Raw genomic sequence first — 16,903 nt, 5'->3', positions numbered from 1 at the left:
ATGCGGCAAAAAGGTGTGAAAACGGCTTATAAGTAGAAAATGATTATGCTTGCTTCATAACGTAAGGAGAACATTATTATGCTTGCTTCATTAGAAATGTTATTATATGATGCGCTCAGAAATTTCTTACATTATCGAGTCGACTGGGGTTTCCACATAATAGCTATGGGTTTAATTTAGGGATGGGCAAAATTATTCTTTTCCGGGAACTAGTTCTTTCAGTTCAGTTCACTATAACGATTCGTTCGTTTGATTAGTTCGTTTTGATTCGTTCGTTACGTCAGATTACGTCATTTGACGGGGAATCTCACAGGTGTCTGCCCCCCCTGCGAGACGGCCCTGAGCATAATTTAAGCGACTTTTAGGCTCTACCCCCCGTGAAAATCGAAAAGATATACTATATAGTATAACCAAACGTCCCACCAATATTTATACCACTTGATTACTCTCTATATGTCATTCATGGTTTTATAATTATAATTTTATTGTACTTTACATTCTTCATTATTCAGGCATTACAGAACTTTCATGGTCATAAATAAAAAACCCTAACTGCAGTTTAATTTCTTTGTTTGCTCGAATTGACGTAGAATTGAGCAAAGACTCCTGGGATTGGGAAATACGTTTATCCAATAAACAGATGAAGGTCAAGTCCATTTTCGGAAATGTAGGGGGATATATGAGTGGCCCCACGTCGAATGGTATGACCGAAGATACATCAGACAGAGAAAGCGCGCAAATTCGACGGTACCACCTTGTCATTTGTTTACCCAGGTGCCATGGCAACACCATTGCTACCTCTCATTGGCTGAATCTTTGAGAACGTTGTAGACTCAATCGATATAAGGTCGCGGGGAGACGAAGCTCTGTTCGTTTGTATATTTTATTTACGTGACCATATTTTTGTTTTATGTTTAAAAAAAAGAATCAAAGATCCAGTTCTTCTTGGTTTGGGGAACCAGTTCTTGTCGTTCACGTTCGGGATTCATTCGTTGTGAACAAATCGGTCGCGACCGACTCATCCCTAGTTTAATTACAACTAGAGGTCGAGCATGCGCAAAGAGCGAACAAATATTAACGCTCTGTTGAGGATTCCGCTATGCTCAAATGCCGATGTTTGTCAGACACAAAAACACAGAAACTCATTGTAGTCCTAGATAGATTTATATTAAAGCCTTTGTTGAAATTAGATTCAAATTGTTTTGGGGACATTTTTACTTGACTTACTATTTGGTTTCTTTACACTTGAGAGTGCTATTTTGTTTGCAAGCAAGTATTGTCTAGCTGAAATCCCTGTGGTGCCCATCTTTCCCCACCATCTTTGATCCATTCATATATTTATAGGAACAAACTAATAATAATGAATCAAGCTGTTGAGAACAATAGGCATACTCTGGTTGCATTGCGTTGCGTAAAACCGCACAATAATCGTATTTATCGTGTTTTTCAACTTCAGTTACATATCAGTTTAAGCTGCATTTAATATGTGGTATACTTCATATATTGTGTATCATATACAGAACACAGTTATATCTCAAATTGGAGCTGTCATGACTGATGCTTCTTTCTGGCGAAGCAGGGTTTAATGGCAGTTCTGCTGTCTTTGGTTGGAAGAACGGCAGGCTTCCCTTAGTTGGCATTTCATCTCGCATTCTTTGTTTTACATATCGTTTTTCCAGCGGTTGGAGTGGATCCTAACTAAAATGCAAAGTTGAATCTGTCTTTATTTCTTTCTTTCTTCTCTTGTTTTTTTTTTACAGACAACACATACGTATCAAACTCTGATAACAACGATGATGTTTTAATCACAACAGATGCTATTCCTGTCATTTTTCATAGAATTGCATCAGGTGAGAAAACATTTCATAAATTCGCTGTAATGGTGTTTTTTTATTTTGGAATCAAAGCTATGCAACAAAAACTGTTACTTTGTGTTATACTGAAATAAGAAAAGAGAATCAAATTGTTTTGTTATTTGAACATTTTCCTAATTTGTTTTCAACAGAGATTAGGCCCAATATCGACCCTTCTAACAGTCTTTTTGTGAAGTCTAAACTTCCGCCTGAAAAAAACCAGGTTGGATTTAAATTGTGTCACCTATTCAGTGTCTATACATGTTAGCAATATTTATGACAGATAATTTACAGTATTGTACAGATGCAAACATACTTTTCAATCATTCTCACTTTAAATCCCATTGATTAGTGTGAATCTTGTGTTTTTGTTGTTCAGTATCATTATGCCATAGAAGAAGACTCAGAGGGTGACAACGACTCTGAGGAGTTTTACTATGGAGGTCAGGTAAGGAAAAAATGGGATGTAAATGCTACTCATGGTTCTTGTGTCAGACTGTCTGTACAAAAAAGTATTATATCTATCTGTGAAGTATAAGTATGTATTCAGCATTTGCTCAGGTAAATCTCATGCAGTTGTTCACCTCTTGCGAGAGATACCAGCACAGGCATAGCACATAGTCGCTGCTGACCCATTGCAACTTACTTACTTACTGTGTCTAGCTAGCTCGGCTAAGCATCGACACTCTCCTCTTCCACTCCATCTTATCGCTCATAGTAGTGTAGAGACAACATACAACAGGCTGTTTACCATAATTGCAAGGATGATTCTGAAATAGGTGGAAAATAAAGGTAATATGCCGACATCTCGCAGTCCTGATTCAGTAGAAAGCATAGATTTCGGCAAGGATTACCAATAAGGCTGTGCGGCCCCAAGAGCAATGAACGTTGTCCGCTTCCTCTTTTAAATGAATGCATATAAAGGCATAATTACATGTTACAGTGTGTAGCATTCTGTAACATATCATTTAATTGATTGATGTCATGTTTCATACACTCAAACATAATTAATTGAAATAGATGTATGCCCAGCGTGACTTATTGCGGCCACGTGATGCTACTTGGTTAAGCTGTCTCTCTTTTTCAACCTCTTTCACAAAGTAGTGACCTAATAAGGAAGCCTTGCTTTTGATACCTCGAGATTGATTTCTCTATTAAGCCAATGGGGCCTTTTTCAAAGACGTGTAATAGACAGGTTTGGATCATTAAGTTAATTATGTAAGCTGCGTACCACTAAGTTTATTTCCTGAATACAATTTGTGATGTCCAGATTAATTGTATTAAGGAATTTGGGAAGCCGTCTTCTCTACAAGGAAAAGCCGATTACAATCTTTCCACCCGAACATGATCATGTTTTGACTCAGAGTGGGCTCGGAGTGAAGGGTTTATTTACAGATGTGTTTGTGTGCAGCCCATCAATGCATTATGATTTAACCCATCTGAGATAGTTAAACAATTTAAAAATTCAATACGTGGCACTGTTGATTGGTGGAAGGTCAACAGAAATCAATCAATGTATGGGAAACACTGCACTGACACAGAACTACTATGCTTGGCAGCATAAGTATCATGGCATGGCTCAAAAAACACTCTATTCATGCTTCCATAGAAAACATAGAAAATATGTACAACCCCAGTAATTTAACTAAGGTAATCCAGGTATCCAGCCAGATTCCTATGTAGCATTTCTTATCTTAATTTACTTAGATCATTTTATAGATTACTCTCGGTTTCAATGTGTTGTTGACTAATTTAGTCTCACTAACTGATCTTCTATTTATTTTCTACATAATTATAACATTAGAATAATCCAGGGTAGAGGCTACTAAACTATCTGCATGCATATGCAAACAATCTATACAATCTTTATTGTTGGGGAAAAAAGAAAAACACAGGTATCATTGTTTAAAGGTCCCATGGCATGAACATTTCACTTTATGAGGTTTTCTGACATTAATATGGTACCCCGGCGGCAAGCTGCTCAGGGCCGCACCCCCTTCCTCCACCTTGATCCGCCTCTAAAAAACGGCATGTTTGTGAAAGCTCATTGTGGGACTGGCTCGTAGTTGCTGTAATTCTGCACCAAGGCTGAATTTCTTGAACGCCTTCCAATATTGTATTAAGGGCCCACTAACACATATATAAGCATCCATAAAGTAGCATGCCATGGGACCTTTAACATACAATCAAAGGAACTTAATATCAATGATATGTCTTTCAAAAGGCATTGTACAGGCCCTGGTTTTTTAAGGGGCTTTCGTGCTATATTTCTAAATGCCAAAATCTAAAACAGTGTGTATTTGTGAGAAAACCCTGATCTTTTGTTCAGATATATCTCTATGAGTTCAGATATGTTTTCTTTCAGCTAACTTTCTTCACCTTCTGGTAGGTGAACTATGATGGTGAACTCCACAAGCATCCACAGCTTGAGGCAGACCTGCAGGCAGTGAAGGAACTATATGGAACCCATGCAGTGTCTCTCAGGTACAGCCCTACCCTGTCCTGCCCATAGGAAATCCTACATTCATCCAGAGATCACAACCCTTATTTGACAATGTTGCTACTACATCAATATGCCGGAAGGGCCTGGAAGTTTACTACAGAGTACAGAGATACTTTTCCCATAATTCCTACCTGATGGCTAAGTAAATTTTTTAAGGTGGCTTTCCAAGGTATGTCTACATTGTGGACATAAAAATGTGTTTTGAAATTGTTTTGAAATCAGAGAATAGGTGGACACAATGAACCTTACCCACACGAAAAAATCTCAATAAACTGGTCTTCACTTAGTATTTGTTTATGCTGACATCCCCCTGGTAAGTACACAGAACTATGGCAGGGCACGCGCGGAGATATTCAATGTATTAAGAAGTCTCAGCTAAAGGTCTTAATATTTTATTCTTAAGAATTGAAGATTATCTGGAGAGGGTAAATAATAAACCTCATACCAATACATGTCAAACGTTTATGTATTTTATGTGTATGTGTGCATAAGCTTCATAAGCTGTGTTGACCACTGCACTGGCTCGATATCATACGCGAGCAGGATACTTTGGTTGTCAGTTAAGCCGCACTTCTAAATGATTTAGTGCAATCTAATACTGTGGGCCAAGTGCCTCCTATAATTCCTGTCTATTTGTAGGAGGTTCTCTGAATCTTTGACCACCCACACCCACACACACTACAGATTTAGCCAACGCATTTCTGTCATTCTGCAGGGAATATGGTGCCATTGATGATGTGGACATTGATCTTTACATCGATGTTAGCTTCCTAGACGTGAGTACATCCAATATGACTTCACATGTCACACTGAATCTGTAGTGACACTCTAAGGGCCCTATTTTAACGGTCTGAAACGCAAGTGGGAAGCGCAAAGCGCAAGTAGCTTTGTGGCCGGTTCTATGGCGCTATCGTTATTTTACAGGCGGATAAATGACGCTTGCGCCGTGGCGCAAGCGTCATTTATCTGAAGCAGCCTAATTACCCGTAGGTGTGGTTTGGGCGTAACGTCCAACAAACCAATGAGAGTGCCAGCTCCCATCCCCTTTAAGAGCCATGAGCGCATTTGAATCGGACGAGTTGATATTTTGACAGCGCGTCTGCAGTCTCCGATGAGACAGATGCACATGAATTTCAAACTGCAAATGGCTTAGTTTATTGCCAAATAATATGGCCTAATTCACACATGGAATAAGGGGGTTTCTTCCACAACTTCAGAAATACTGAGTCCTCAAATAAATTTCGGCAAAGAAAACGTATGATAGGCTATAACATATGATGTGCGGTAACTGTGGTTCTATTTAATGATATACGCCAGTGGTTCTCAAACTTTTTACCATGAGTACCACCTTAGAAATGATTTGGCTCTCCAAGTACCACCGGAATTAAAATAAAGTGCGTAGGCCTATAACTACATAGAGTTTACACAGAAGGCATTAATATTAATAACACGATTTATTATTCACATAACTTGACTTGACTGAAGCAACCAACTGTCTATAACTCATGCATTGTATTTAAACACTTGCAACGGGATAATACTAACAATTGAACAATTGCCTCAATAGGGCTACCCAGCAAATGGGGATATCATCTGGCATATAACATACCAGTCAATCTAGTGAGGGGGAAGTATACTGCATTAAAGCATTCAGAGCACTGAATATACATTTTATAAAACCAATCATGTGAGGTAAATTGTACTGCATCAAAACATTCAAAGAATTGAACATGAATATTTAAATACTGGAGTCAAACAATCCTGTTATAAGTAATCATGCGCAGCAAAGAGAGAAATCATGTGTACTGCGATAACACTGTAATCAAACTATCATGAGTAAGAACAAGTGTATCATAGAAAAACAACGTATTCAGTATCCTGAAACACCTCCCAAGGAAGGAGATTTGACAGCGATACTGCATTCTCGGGCAGTATGCTATTGCGCAAGCACGCAGGCGTACTTGCGCAATAGTGCCTTCCCGAGCTCTCATTCCACACCGTACGAAACTGACACTGGTAGCGTGAAGCAGTCTCTGCATCTCGGACATCGCTTCCGCAGGCAACTCTGTCCCCTTTTCTCCTACTAAACGAAAAACTAAAACGAAACAAGTAGCCTAACCATTGCAAATAATTTAAAGCTGCAAATAAAACGGCAGCAAATGGACTATGGATTACGCGTTGTGATCTTCTCTACACGGCCGGGATTACGGCTGCGTCTTGCAGCGGTTAAAATAGCCGACACACTTGGTTGCTGCGGGTCTGCTTTCCCGAACTCACCGTTGTGTTTCAGGAGCATATATTGCCGCCTAGTAGCCTACTTGTAGTAGCTACTCTGGTAGCTCGATTTCGCTTGGCATATTTTACATTTCACCTTATGATCTCCTATTTCTTTAAAGTAGGCCTATTTCAATTCTTCGCTGCGCTTTGCTTTAACCGCCATCTCTTAACTTTTTGAATTCTGGCGTGCCTGCACACGGCACAGAACGCGCCACACAGAAATGGATACATTTAATTTGCTTTGTGCCCACGGCATGCGTTAGTGGCGCTGTCACGTTAAAATTGTACCGGGGGCGAAAATTGTACCGGCCTACGTCATCGTTTGTTTACATCCTGACAACCTGACAACCTGCCCGGCAACAGACGACGCGATGCAGAAAACATTTTTCCAAACGACGAAATAACATAATACAGATAGCGGATCGCTATCTGTATTATGATAGATAGCGATAACACTTGTTTTTACTTTATATTTGTATTGTATTTAATTGTTTAATCGAAACAATTAAATACAATAACGATAGCGAAACGGGCGATCGCGTCAAATGACAAATGTTTTGCCCGCGAAACAGGCGATCGCGTCAAATGACGTAGGAGGGTTCTTGAAACATAATACAGATAACGGATCGCTAGATAACACTTGTTTTTACTTTATATTTGTATTGTATTGAATTGTTTAATCGAATTTAGCTAGTAAACTGAGTGTTTTATGCAGGTTTCATAGTCTAGAATGTTCAAGAACCTTCCTACGTGATTTGACGCGTCATTTGACGCGATCGCCGTTTCGCGGGCTATTTTTTTATTGTTTCGATTAAACAATTAAATACAATACAAATATAAAGTAAAAACAAGTGTTATCGCTATCTATCATAATACAGATAGCGATCCGCTATCTGTATTATGTTATTTCGTCGTTTGGAAACATGTTTTCTGCATCGCGTCGTCTGTTGCCGGGCAGGTTGTCAGGTTGTCAGGATGTAAACAAACGACGACGTAGGCCGGTACAATTTTCGCCCCCGGTACAATTTTAACGTGACAGCGCCGCACAGAAAATTGATACATTTGCTTCAGAAAACTTTGTTTGTTTGTGTGTATGCAAACTCGAGTTTGCCTGTCCACCAACCGAGTTCATTTGTTACGAGTAGTACTCGAGTTATCGATTCCCCAGATATCAGAAACGGTTGCTTCAACTTCAAAAAATTGCTTCAAAAAATCGTTCATACTCCGCGTACCACTAGAGTGCGCTCGCGTACCACCAGTGGTACGCGTACCACAGATTGAGAACGGCTGATATACGCAATTATACATACATTATAAACATTGTTTCTTATCAGTATTGTATGCTATCCTAATATGCATGTGTCCCCGCGGTAATAGACATTGCCATTGATTGTATTATGCGTTACGTGTTTAGTTTGCCCAAGTGAAGGAGTTCAAGTACCTCGGGGTCTTGTTCGCGAGTGAGGGAACTATGGAGCGTGAGATTGGCCGGAGAATCGGAGCAGCGGGGGCGGTATTGCGTTCGCTTTACCGCACCGTTGTTACGTAAAGAGCTGAGCCCCAAGGCAAAGCTCTCGATCTACCGGTCGATCTTCGTTCCTATCCTCACCTATGGTCATGAGGGTTGGGTGATGACCGAAAGGACGAGATCGCGGGTACAAGCGGCCGAGATGAGTTTTCTCAGAAGGGTGGCTGGCGTCTCCCTTAGGGATAGGGTGAGAAGCTCAGCCATCCGTGAGGAACTCGGATTAGAGCCGCTGCTCCTTTACTTAGAAAGGAGTCAGCTGAGGTGGTTCGGGCATCTGGTAAGGATGCCCACTGGGCGCCTTCCTTGGGAGGTGTTTCAGGCACGTCCAGTGGGGAGGAGACCTCGGGGAAGACCCAGGACTAGGTGGAGAGATTATATCTCAACACTGGCCTGGGAACGCCTCGGGATCCCCCCGTCAGAGCTGGTCAATGTGGCCCGGGAAAGGGAAGTCTGGGGCCCCCTGCTTGAGCTGCTCCCCCCGCGACCCGACCCCGGATAAGCGAACGAAGATGAGATGATGATGAGGGTGTTTAGTTTGCGTGTGTTTAAACAGAGCACACACGCGCGCCCGCATTCATTCATTCTTTTTAACACTCACTCGCGGTAAAACAATGTTTTTCACGATCAAATAGGCCTACTCATCAATCCTAAAAGTTATGGGCATGTAGGCCTACACGATGTCTGTGTCAAGAAAATATGTGTTTGCTGTACGGTGTTTGCAGATGCATTGATTTAAAAGTACAACTTATTACCGCTGCATCAGCTGTTCTTTCCCAAATAATTTACCAAGAATGTGCGGCTAGGTAGATGAGAGGAGCAAAGTGTATGCGCGAGGTGCACAAGCAATCCGTATGCATCGCATGCGCATGTATGCATGCGCCCTTAAAATAGCATCTGAACAACGCGCCACTGACTTTAAACCAGGTATTTCCTGGTCAGTAGCGCAATGGTATTCAGAGACGGCAAAATACCGTTTGCGCCAGAACACGCCTCCTCCTTCCGCCGAACCGCCCCTTGGGGCGCATGATCAATCCCTAATTTACCGGCGAGTGGCGCTGGGGGGAAAAGAACGCTCTGCGCCAGTTGTAAACTAGCAACGACACAGCTGCGTCACATTTCTACCCCTTACCCCTCCCCCTTACCCCTCCCCCTTGGTTTGAAGGGGTAAGGGTGTCCCAATTCTCATTTGGGTTAAGGGGTAGGGCGAAGACAAAAGGCTACGTAGCCCTTGAAACGAAGCTATCCAAGGACCACACTTCAAAGGGAGGGCTTCGAGGAAAATCCGGCCGAAAATGCATTTTTACTAGTTGTTATCATTCGGACTCATGATGTAAAGTTGACTGTATATTCAGCTCGAAGACATACACGGACAATGTGATCTCTGAGCTCGATATAAAACATGACATAACGGTAAATAACCGTTGAACTATACATACAAGATTTGGCGCTCTCTAGTGGCCAACCGAAATCGCCTAATAAACAAACAGCAGCGATGGCTCAAGCGAAGGACACGCACAAATGTAAGTATTTTCTGCACTTTAATTACGGCAGACTGGTGTAATAATACTATTTTCGAGCGGTTGTGAAGTTAGTTTTGAATCACTAGTCAAGTTTGTTTTGATTCACTAGTCAAGTTTGTTTTGAATCACTAGAAGCCGATGCTAATGTGTTCCGCTATCGCTATTTGTTGAGATAGATATCCGATAACCCTTGACATGACATGTTAAGGTTTCAAGTAACATTTCTGTGCAGTGGATTTGCTTACTACTACTATTACTTGGTTGATTATACCGGCGCACTGCTTTGATATCGGTAAAGCTGCCACCTAGGCTACGTCACTCGCCTGTCAAACTGAAGATTTCCTTTCCACTTTTACCTCAGGGACACCACAGGAGACCAGACGGCTCATTAATTTCAGGGCGACCAGGGACAATGAGTTCCTAAAGAGACCGTCAAGTGGGCGTGGCCTAGTGGGCGTGGCCGGGGTGCCGTACTGGCTTCGGCTTCTTCGTATATATAAAAGCGCTGCTATCTGTGGCTGGAGCAGCCTCCAATAAGCTCTTGCTCCCCTTGTGGCTATGTATAGTATTTACGGCTTATATGTTTGGTCCTGCTTCATTTTGGTCTATGTGTGGGTAGCTTAGATTCTTAAAATACGTAACACTGTGATGTAGGCTTTTTCTGGAAGAAATGGGGGTGGAGGGGAAAGTGACCAGGCAACAGGCTTCTAAGAAGTGGGAGAACCTTAAAAAGAAGTACAAGGTATGTGTCTAGTTTGAAATAAACAATTACCAATTGCCTAATGAATGTATCAACCAAACGAGACCATTGTTTTTGTTGTAATTGAGTATTTGCTGTGTGTGTGTGTGTGTGTGTGTGTGTGTGTGTGTGTGTGTGTGTGTGTGTGTGTGTGTGTGTGTGTGTGTGTGTGTGTGTGTGTGTGTGTAAAACCTCCATTACTCAACTCCTGTCTTCATCATCCCGAAGGCCTGCTCTATCACAGAACGCACCTTGGATTGGCGGTAATTAAAGCGCTGCTGCACCCGCCCAATCACCGGCTCTTTATAGGGAGTCAACAGACATACGGGCGTCTGGAGGCAGGGGTACCCACCATCACCTAAAAGCATGTAACCCGGCGGTGGATACCTGCAGTCAAATAAAAATAACTGTTTTTCATTACCCTTGTCCTTTATGTTTCTTGGACGGAATGTAACTGATAATTTCGTTGCTCTGTAACATGTGCAATGACAACAAATAAAATCCTATCCTATCCTATCCTATGGCAATGTTTTGATATGTTGAGGGGAGTGTCTTATGTCTGCATTTATTTGAAAGAGCATATGCACAGAAAAGCAGACGGACGGAGTTACAATGGAGATCCTGCAAGTTTTTAAAGCCATGTGACGCGTCACATCACATAGGGAAGTTAATGCCAGCATTTCTGATGTTTTTATCCACTAATTCATTATGTTATGTGAGGCAACGCAACGCAACGTATGCTTGATCTGAAACATGCCTATTCGTGGCCTCTGTTGACATAGCAGTCAGCTGTCCGCAGTCAGCGACGATGAAGCCACGTAATGGAGGGGCGTCCCATTTCTTAGGGGAACATTTTACCCCTCTGTATTGAGGGGCAAGGGGAAGGGGTAAGGGGAAGGGGTAAGGGCTAGAAATGGGATTGGGCCTAAGTCACTTGCGCCGGATGCAAGATAGGGCCCTAAGTGTAACGGCTATGGTCATGCCCCCTGTCAGTCCTTGTGTTTTTCCTCTCCCTTGTCTGTCCTTTGTTCGGCGCTCTGTCTCCTTCTCTTGGTGTGTGTGTGTGTGTGTGTGTGTGTGTGTGTGTGTGTGTGTGTGTGTGTGTGTGTGTGTGTGTGTGTGTGTGAGTGTGTGTGTGTGCGCGCAATGGGCAGGGTGTGAGTGGGTGTGAGTGTGTGTGTGTGCGCGCAATGGGCAGGGCAGTCCATTCATTCTTCCCGGCCCACTGAATACCATTCATCCAGGTCACCTGTTCCAAGCCGCACACCTGTTAAACATCTCCAGCTACTCATCTCTGCTGTGTATCTACCCCGGTTCTTCACTCACTCATCATTGTTTCAGCCAAAGCTGATCTTTTCATGTTGATGATCACTACCCGTCTGCCTGCCTTCCTGCTTGTTCATCTGCCTGCCCGACTTCTCATCTCCCTCATCCACCATCTTTCTCAGCTCAGCTCTGTCCTCCGCCATCACCCTTTCCATCTCCTGCCTGCCTTGCCTTCTCATTCACTTCTGTGACATTCTCATTCCCCTTTTCCGCTACAATAGAACCCTTTTCATTTATCCTCCTTCCATTGTCTTTGTCATCTTTCGATTGCTTTTCACTCTAACCATGATATTAAAGGGGTGTGTTTTGAACCCAAAAAAATGTTACTAAAATAAGACAGCAATTAAGAAAGAGATGGAGTAAAATACTCATATCCATAGGCCTAATACTCCTATTATTTCTTCCTAATATTGTTTGATTTCAAGCTGAAACAGGGGGTTCACTTACACTTTAATGACTAACAAGCTATGGATGGCTTTCCCTGGCAGTGGTTTTTACCACAACACTTGCATGAAGTTGCTTAACAATGGTGAACACTTGTCTCTTGATTGTTCATGGGGAAATAAATGTAGTCTAATCCAGCCGTTTCAAACAATAAAAATGTGACATTTCCGTCTGTTGTTTTCAACGGCATTGAAGCTACTGTATAAAAGCAATAACACATGCCAGGGATATTGGCGCACCTTTGGTGTGGCATAGGTCCATCTGGCAGCCCCTCCCTTTTTTCTGTTATTACTAAATTAAACTTTAATATATATATATGTATTTGTTTATGTTCTTATGACCTAAACAACTAGACAGCAAAGGACCTTTGGCCTTTTTTTTTTCAGCAGTATCATGTCCAGTTTACTTTTTAAATGTCAAAATATCTGGGAGTGCCCATGCAGCAACAGTATTTCAAAGAAATGTTCCAAGACAAACGTTTTGTATATATATTCACTATTTTTTTCTCTCAATGCTGTCATTCAGGAAGAGATTGCACTGGCATGGGATGTAGTCAGGAGGGAACCAGTTATAGTGCGACTCCACTGTTCACTGACACAGTACCTAAATGGAACCGGTGAGGACACTAAACCTGCTCTTCTAGAAAGTCTTTAAAGGGGACATATACCACCAGGTGTGAGTGTGATTAGCCTTACAAGCTGTTTCGAAAATCTGCTCCATATGACATCACTAGTGGGCGTGTCCACCTTGATCTGTGCCGGAAAGATGAGCAATGTAGACTTCAGTCCACTGGGTAGACTGGTAGACTGATCTATCCAGCACAGATCTAGGTGGACATGCCCACTAGTGATGTCATATGGGGCAGATTTTCAAAATGGCTTGTAAGGCTAATCACACTCACACCTGGTGGTATAATATGTCCCCTTTAAACTCATGTTTTTCATTATCAATGATAAACACCAATGTAACCTTTTTCTCTTCTTTTTACAGTCCCAACAGTTGATGTCTTCCAGGTATCAACAAAGGATAGATTTGGACTGGGACATCAGCTTAAAAAGTGAGGGAAAATGTAAATTCATGGTGTGATTCAACGCTATTTTGTGGTGTTGTTCTAATGTGTGTTCTGTGGAGTCCCAAAGGTAAGCACGATTGCTTACAGAGCTACGTGCTCTGAGAATATTTTGTTTTGTGTTTATGGACAATTGGCTAAATAAATGGTGCAATTATAATCATCAGTATCAAACATCGGCTGTTAACACAATGAACATATTTATCATATATAGGATTGGCTCAATTTAGCTTTTTTCATTAATGACAGCACTATCAAATCATCAAGAAAAAAGATCACCCCTAATATCACCCCTAATATATATGATGGTACTATAATGAAACCATTTAATATGAAACAAGCAATTTTTTTTTGGTTTTGATACAATTGTGTCTGTGGAGCTCTTCTGTTTTTTACCAAAAATGCAACAATTTTACCTTGGCTAAATTCAAGTACAAAAAATGAGAAGTCAAAGAACTAAGGTCTGCCCGGCACAAGTGATGAGATAATAACGATAATAATATTTCCATTCCCACCCCCCCCCCCCCGGCTCTTCCTATCTGCCGGTTTGGACAGTCTGATTAGTAAAGTAGCATTCAGATGTTCGCACTGTGTCCTTTAAGAGATGGCAGACCTTGATTAGTGCAGGAGTAAATGTTTCTCCCTCATAGGTTCTCGTGTACTGGTTTGAATACCGGCCAAGGTAGTGTTTGGATTAAAGTGAAAACCTTTGATTGCTGATCGCAGCATTTGTTGGATAGTAAGTAATGTTGGAATAATGCAGACCTTCTGTATGAACAGTTTTTTCTGATGCCTTCTTGTTTTTTGTCAGGATCATGCAAACATTTGTCACCCAGCAGTGGAAGAACCAGACTAAAGAGAAGCTCAACTGCCCACACAGTAAAAAGCTTAATGACAAGAAGGTCAAGTCTCCACTTCACATCTTCTCAACTCTTCGCCGGTGAGAGAATAAACGACACACAAAAACATTGCGATTTTCAAAGATTTCAAATTTATTCAAGAAACAAACTGATTCATTTTTATTACGCACATCATTCCCTGATTCATTCCTGTTGAAACAGGATATGATCTTAATGAAATGCAATTTAAGTATTAAATGTCTAACAAAATATACTGTAGTGTAGGTATTGCTAATCGTTAGTGCTATAGTCCAAACAGCATGGATGTCATGTGTTGTCCATCTATCCTTGATGAATATTTAGCATATAATAATATGGCCTTTTTAAAACACTGTGAATTGACAGCAAGAAGCAGAGGTAAACATTTCTATTACACACAAATCTGCCGTAACAGATATATTTCTAACTTATATCTGTGGCATTGAAGCTGGTTGTTAGACTTTTTTAAAATTGTTAAATTGTAAAATCTCAAGTGTGACCTGGTCAACACAAGCAGCACAAAATGTAGAACACAGTTACAATATCGATATATCTATATCTATATCTATTTATATATCTAACAGGAAACAGTTCAAAAACATTCAGATTTCCCACAATTCCCATCACTTTAAATGGACCCCTACACACGGTTCTCTTGTCTCCTGTCCTCCTCCTCAGATCTCCCAGCTACCCCCCGCCGGGGTGCATAAAGAGCAAAAAGAAGCTGAAGCCCGAGCAGGATGGCGTGTCCAAGTCCCACCGGCTCCTCCGCAGGAGCTGCTCCGGCGCCGTCAAGCAGCAGGCGGAGGTGGACGGCCTCAGCCCCGGACCCGGCAAGTCGGCACACAAGCTCCTGGGCCACCCGCTCCCCGGCAGCCTGCACATGGAGCCCGCTCACTCCGGGCCCCTGAAGTCTCACCGCCTTCTGGGGCGTGGTCCCTGTCCCGCAGCCATCAAGCCTGAGGACTGCCCGGCGGGGCTGCGGCTGGCCCCCGGCAAGCTGTTCCCCCGTTCGTGCTCCGGCGACACCCACTGCGACGCGCCGGGCGGAGGGGTGAGCGTGGGCGGGATCAGCGGGGGCATCAGCACGGGGCTGGGGTCAGGGGGGGGCGGGCTGAAGGCACAAAGACTGCTGAGTCGCTCCTGCTCGGGCTCCATGAAGACGGAGGAGCTGGACGGGCTGAAGCACCACCACCGCCTGCTCAGCCGCTCATACTCCAGCAGCACCAAGATGGGGCGAGCGGACATATTCAAGGACTCGGTGCCAGAAGTTAGGCGGCTTTCTCTTACCTCAGGGCTCATCGGTATCTTGGCCCCCTCACTCGCCATGCCACCAGCGGTAAATAAGGGCACACTCAAATACTGCAATGCATTTGTATCGTAACAACACTCACTGGAAGCCTTAGCGCAGTCCCACATTCAGAGCCAAATGTATAATTAAACCATGTTGTCACGATGATTCATTGGGTGATGCATCCTTGCTCTTTCAGACCATATATACAGTTTAAAATGATTGATTATTATATATAAAAATATATTTTTAAATGGTGCCTCATATTTACTAGCTAATCCTTTTAAATGCGTTAATCTTTATGTCTATGTTTGTATAAACTCTTCCACTAATTTGAGGTTTTGCTTTTTATATAGCCAAACAATGGTGCCAAATTGGTACCCATCGGAGACAAAGGCTTTCTGGTACAGGTAAGAACCTTTGGCAACATGTGTTTCTACTGCACTACAAAGATACAGATAAAGACAGCAGTACAATCTCTCCTTGGTGTAATATATTCGAAAAATACCTGCGTTGCTTGTTTTGTAACATCAGGTTATCTCAGAAGAAGTGTTGTGCTGAATAAGAACAATCAACTGTGGTACAAGAAGATGGTTCTTGAAGCCCAGTTGCTACAGTATATATTTCATAGAATAAATCATTCTAATGGCTTCACACACAGCGTGTCACATAACACCTTGCAGAAGCTTGCAAAAACAGTCAACTTTATGTTATGGTTTAGAATGTAATTTGATTATACATAACCACAAAGGATGTCCTTTCTGACACATTGTTTGTGTCTGTTTAAGGGGTACTGTCACCCTCTGCTATTTTCACAACACAAGAGCTCTGCAGACCAGACATGCATATGAAGCATTACTCTCTTAAATTACATAGTACCCGAGCGTGAAAGTTCCTCTCAACCTGGAGGGCACATTTTCAACACGGAAATGTTGCCAATAGATAAAGGATAAAACATAAGATACCCTTTATACCCAGCATTAACATGCGTTTTGGGCAATCAAATGCTCCATCGTATCCGACTTTGTATAATTATAGTTACATTTATATAATGGTTGTATATCCAGCACTCAAGTACAGGGACCAAGGGAACTGCTATACTGCAGAACCCTGAAGCCTCACCCCCTGAAGCCCCGCCCCCTTGAAGCCCCGCTGCTGCACAGAGCGTCGCTGGCTGTTTGTTTTGTTAAAGGTTTATTAATATTGAACGTGGCCTGAGGCCAAATAAATCGTGTGTGCAGTAGATCAGATTAACAATTCTGGAGATATGCAAACGTCATGCATACAGACAGACAGACAGACAGACAGAGATTCCTGGCTTTATATGTAGACGGCAGGCCATTCACCAGACACATTACAGCCACACACAAAGTCATATCAACAGTCATACCACATCCGCACACACAGCCAAAACCCTGTCACACCCAGTCATCCATTTTCACACAACACAGCATAGGAGAGAGGAGAAACTGGAC

At 42.3% G+C, this 16,903-nt stretch overlaps 1 protein-coding gene across 2 annotated transcripts in view; it reads left to right on the top strand.

The window, feature by feature from the left end:
* parp8 (poly (ADP-ribose) polymerase family, member 8) overlaps positions 1 to 16,903 on the top strand; it is a 39,707-nt gene that overhangs the window by 13,490 nt on the left and 9,314 nt on the right. For both annotated transcript variants that reach the window (XM_056591521.1, XM_056591523.1), the window contains exons 5-14: positions 1,761 to 1,850; positions 2,006 to 2,076; positions 2,233 to 2,301; positions 4,243 to 4,337; positions 5,072 to 5,132; positions 12,716 to 12,806; positions 13,181 to 13,247; positions 14,071 to 14,199; positions 14,816 to 15,476; positions 15,785 to 15,838. In XM_056591521.1, the coding sequence (XP_056447496.1) occupies positions 1,761 to 1,850; positions 2,006 to 2,076; positions 2,233 to 2,301; positions 4,243 to 4,337; positions 5,072 to 5,132; positions 12,716 to 12,806; positions 13,181 to 13,247; positions 14,071 to 14,199; positions 14,816 to 15,476; positions 15,785 to 15,838 (1,388 nt within the window). The remainder of the gene's footprint in view (positions 1 to 1,760; positions 1,851 to 2,005; positions 2,077 to 2,232; positions 2,302 to 4,242; positions 4,338 to 5,071; positions 5,133 to 12,715; positions 12,807 to 13,180; positions 13,248 to 14,070; positions 14,200 to 14,815; positions 15,477 to 15,784; positions 15,839 to 16,903) is intronic.

This window comes from Gadus chalcogrammus, chromosome 6, assembly GCF_026213295.1.
Source record: "Gadus chalcogrammus isolate NIFS_2021 chromosome 6, NIFS_Gcha_1.0, whole genome shotgun sequence".
Taxonomy (NCBI): Eukaryota; Metazoa; Chordata; class Actinopteri; order Gadiformes; family Gadidae; genus Gadus; species Gadus chalcogrammus.
The sequence above is the reverse complement of the archived record's forward strand: the minus strand, read 5'-3'. Positions and strand labels throughout refer to the sequence as shown.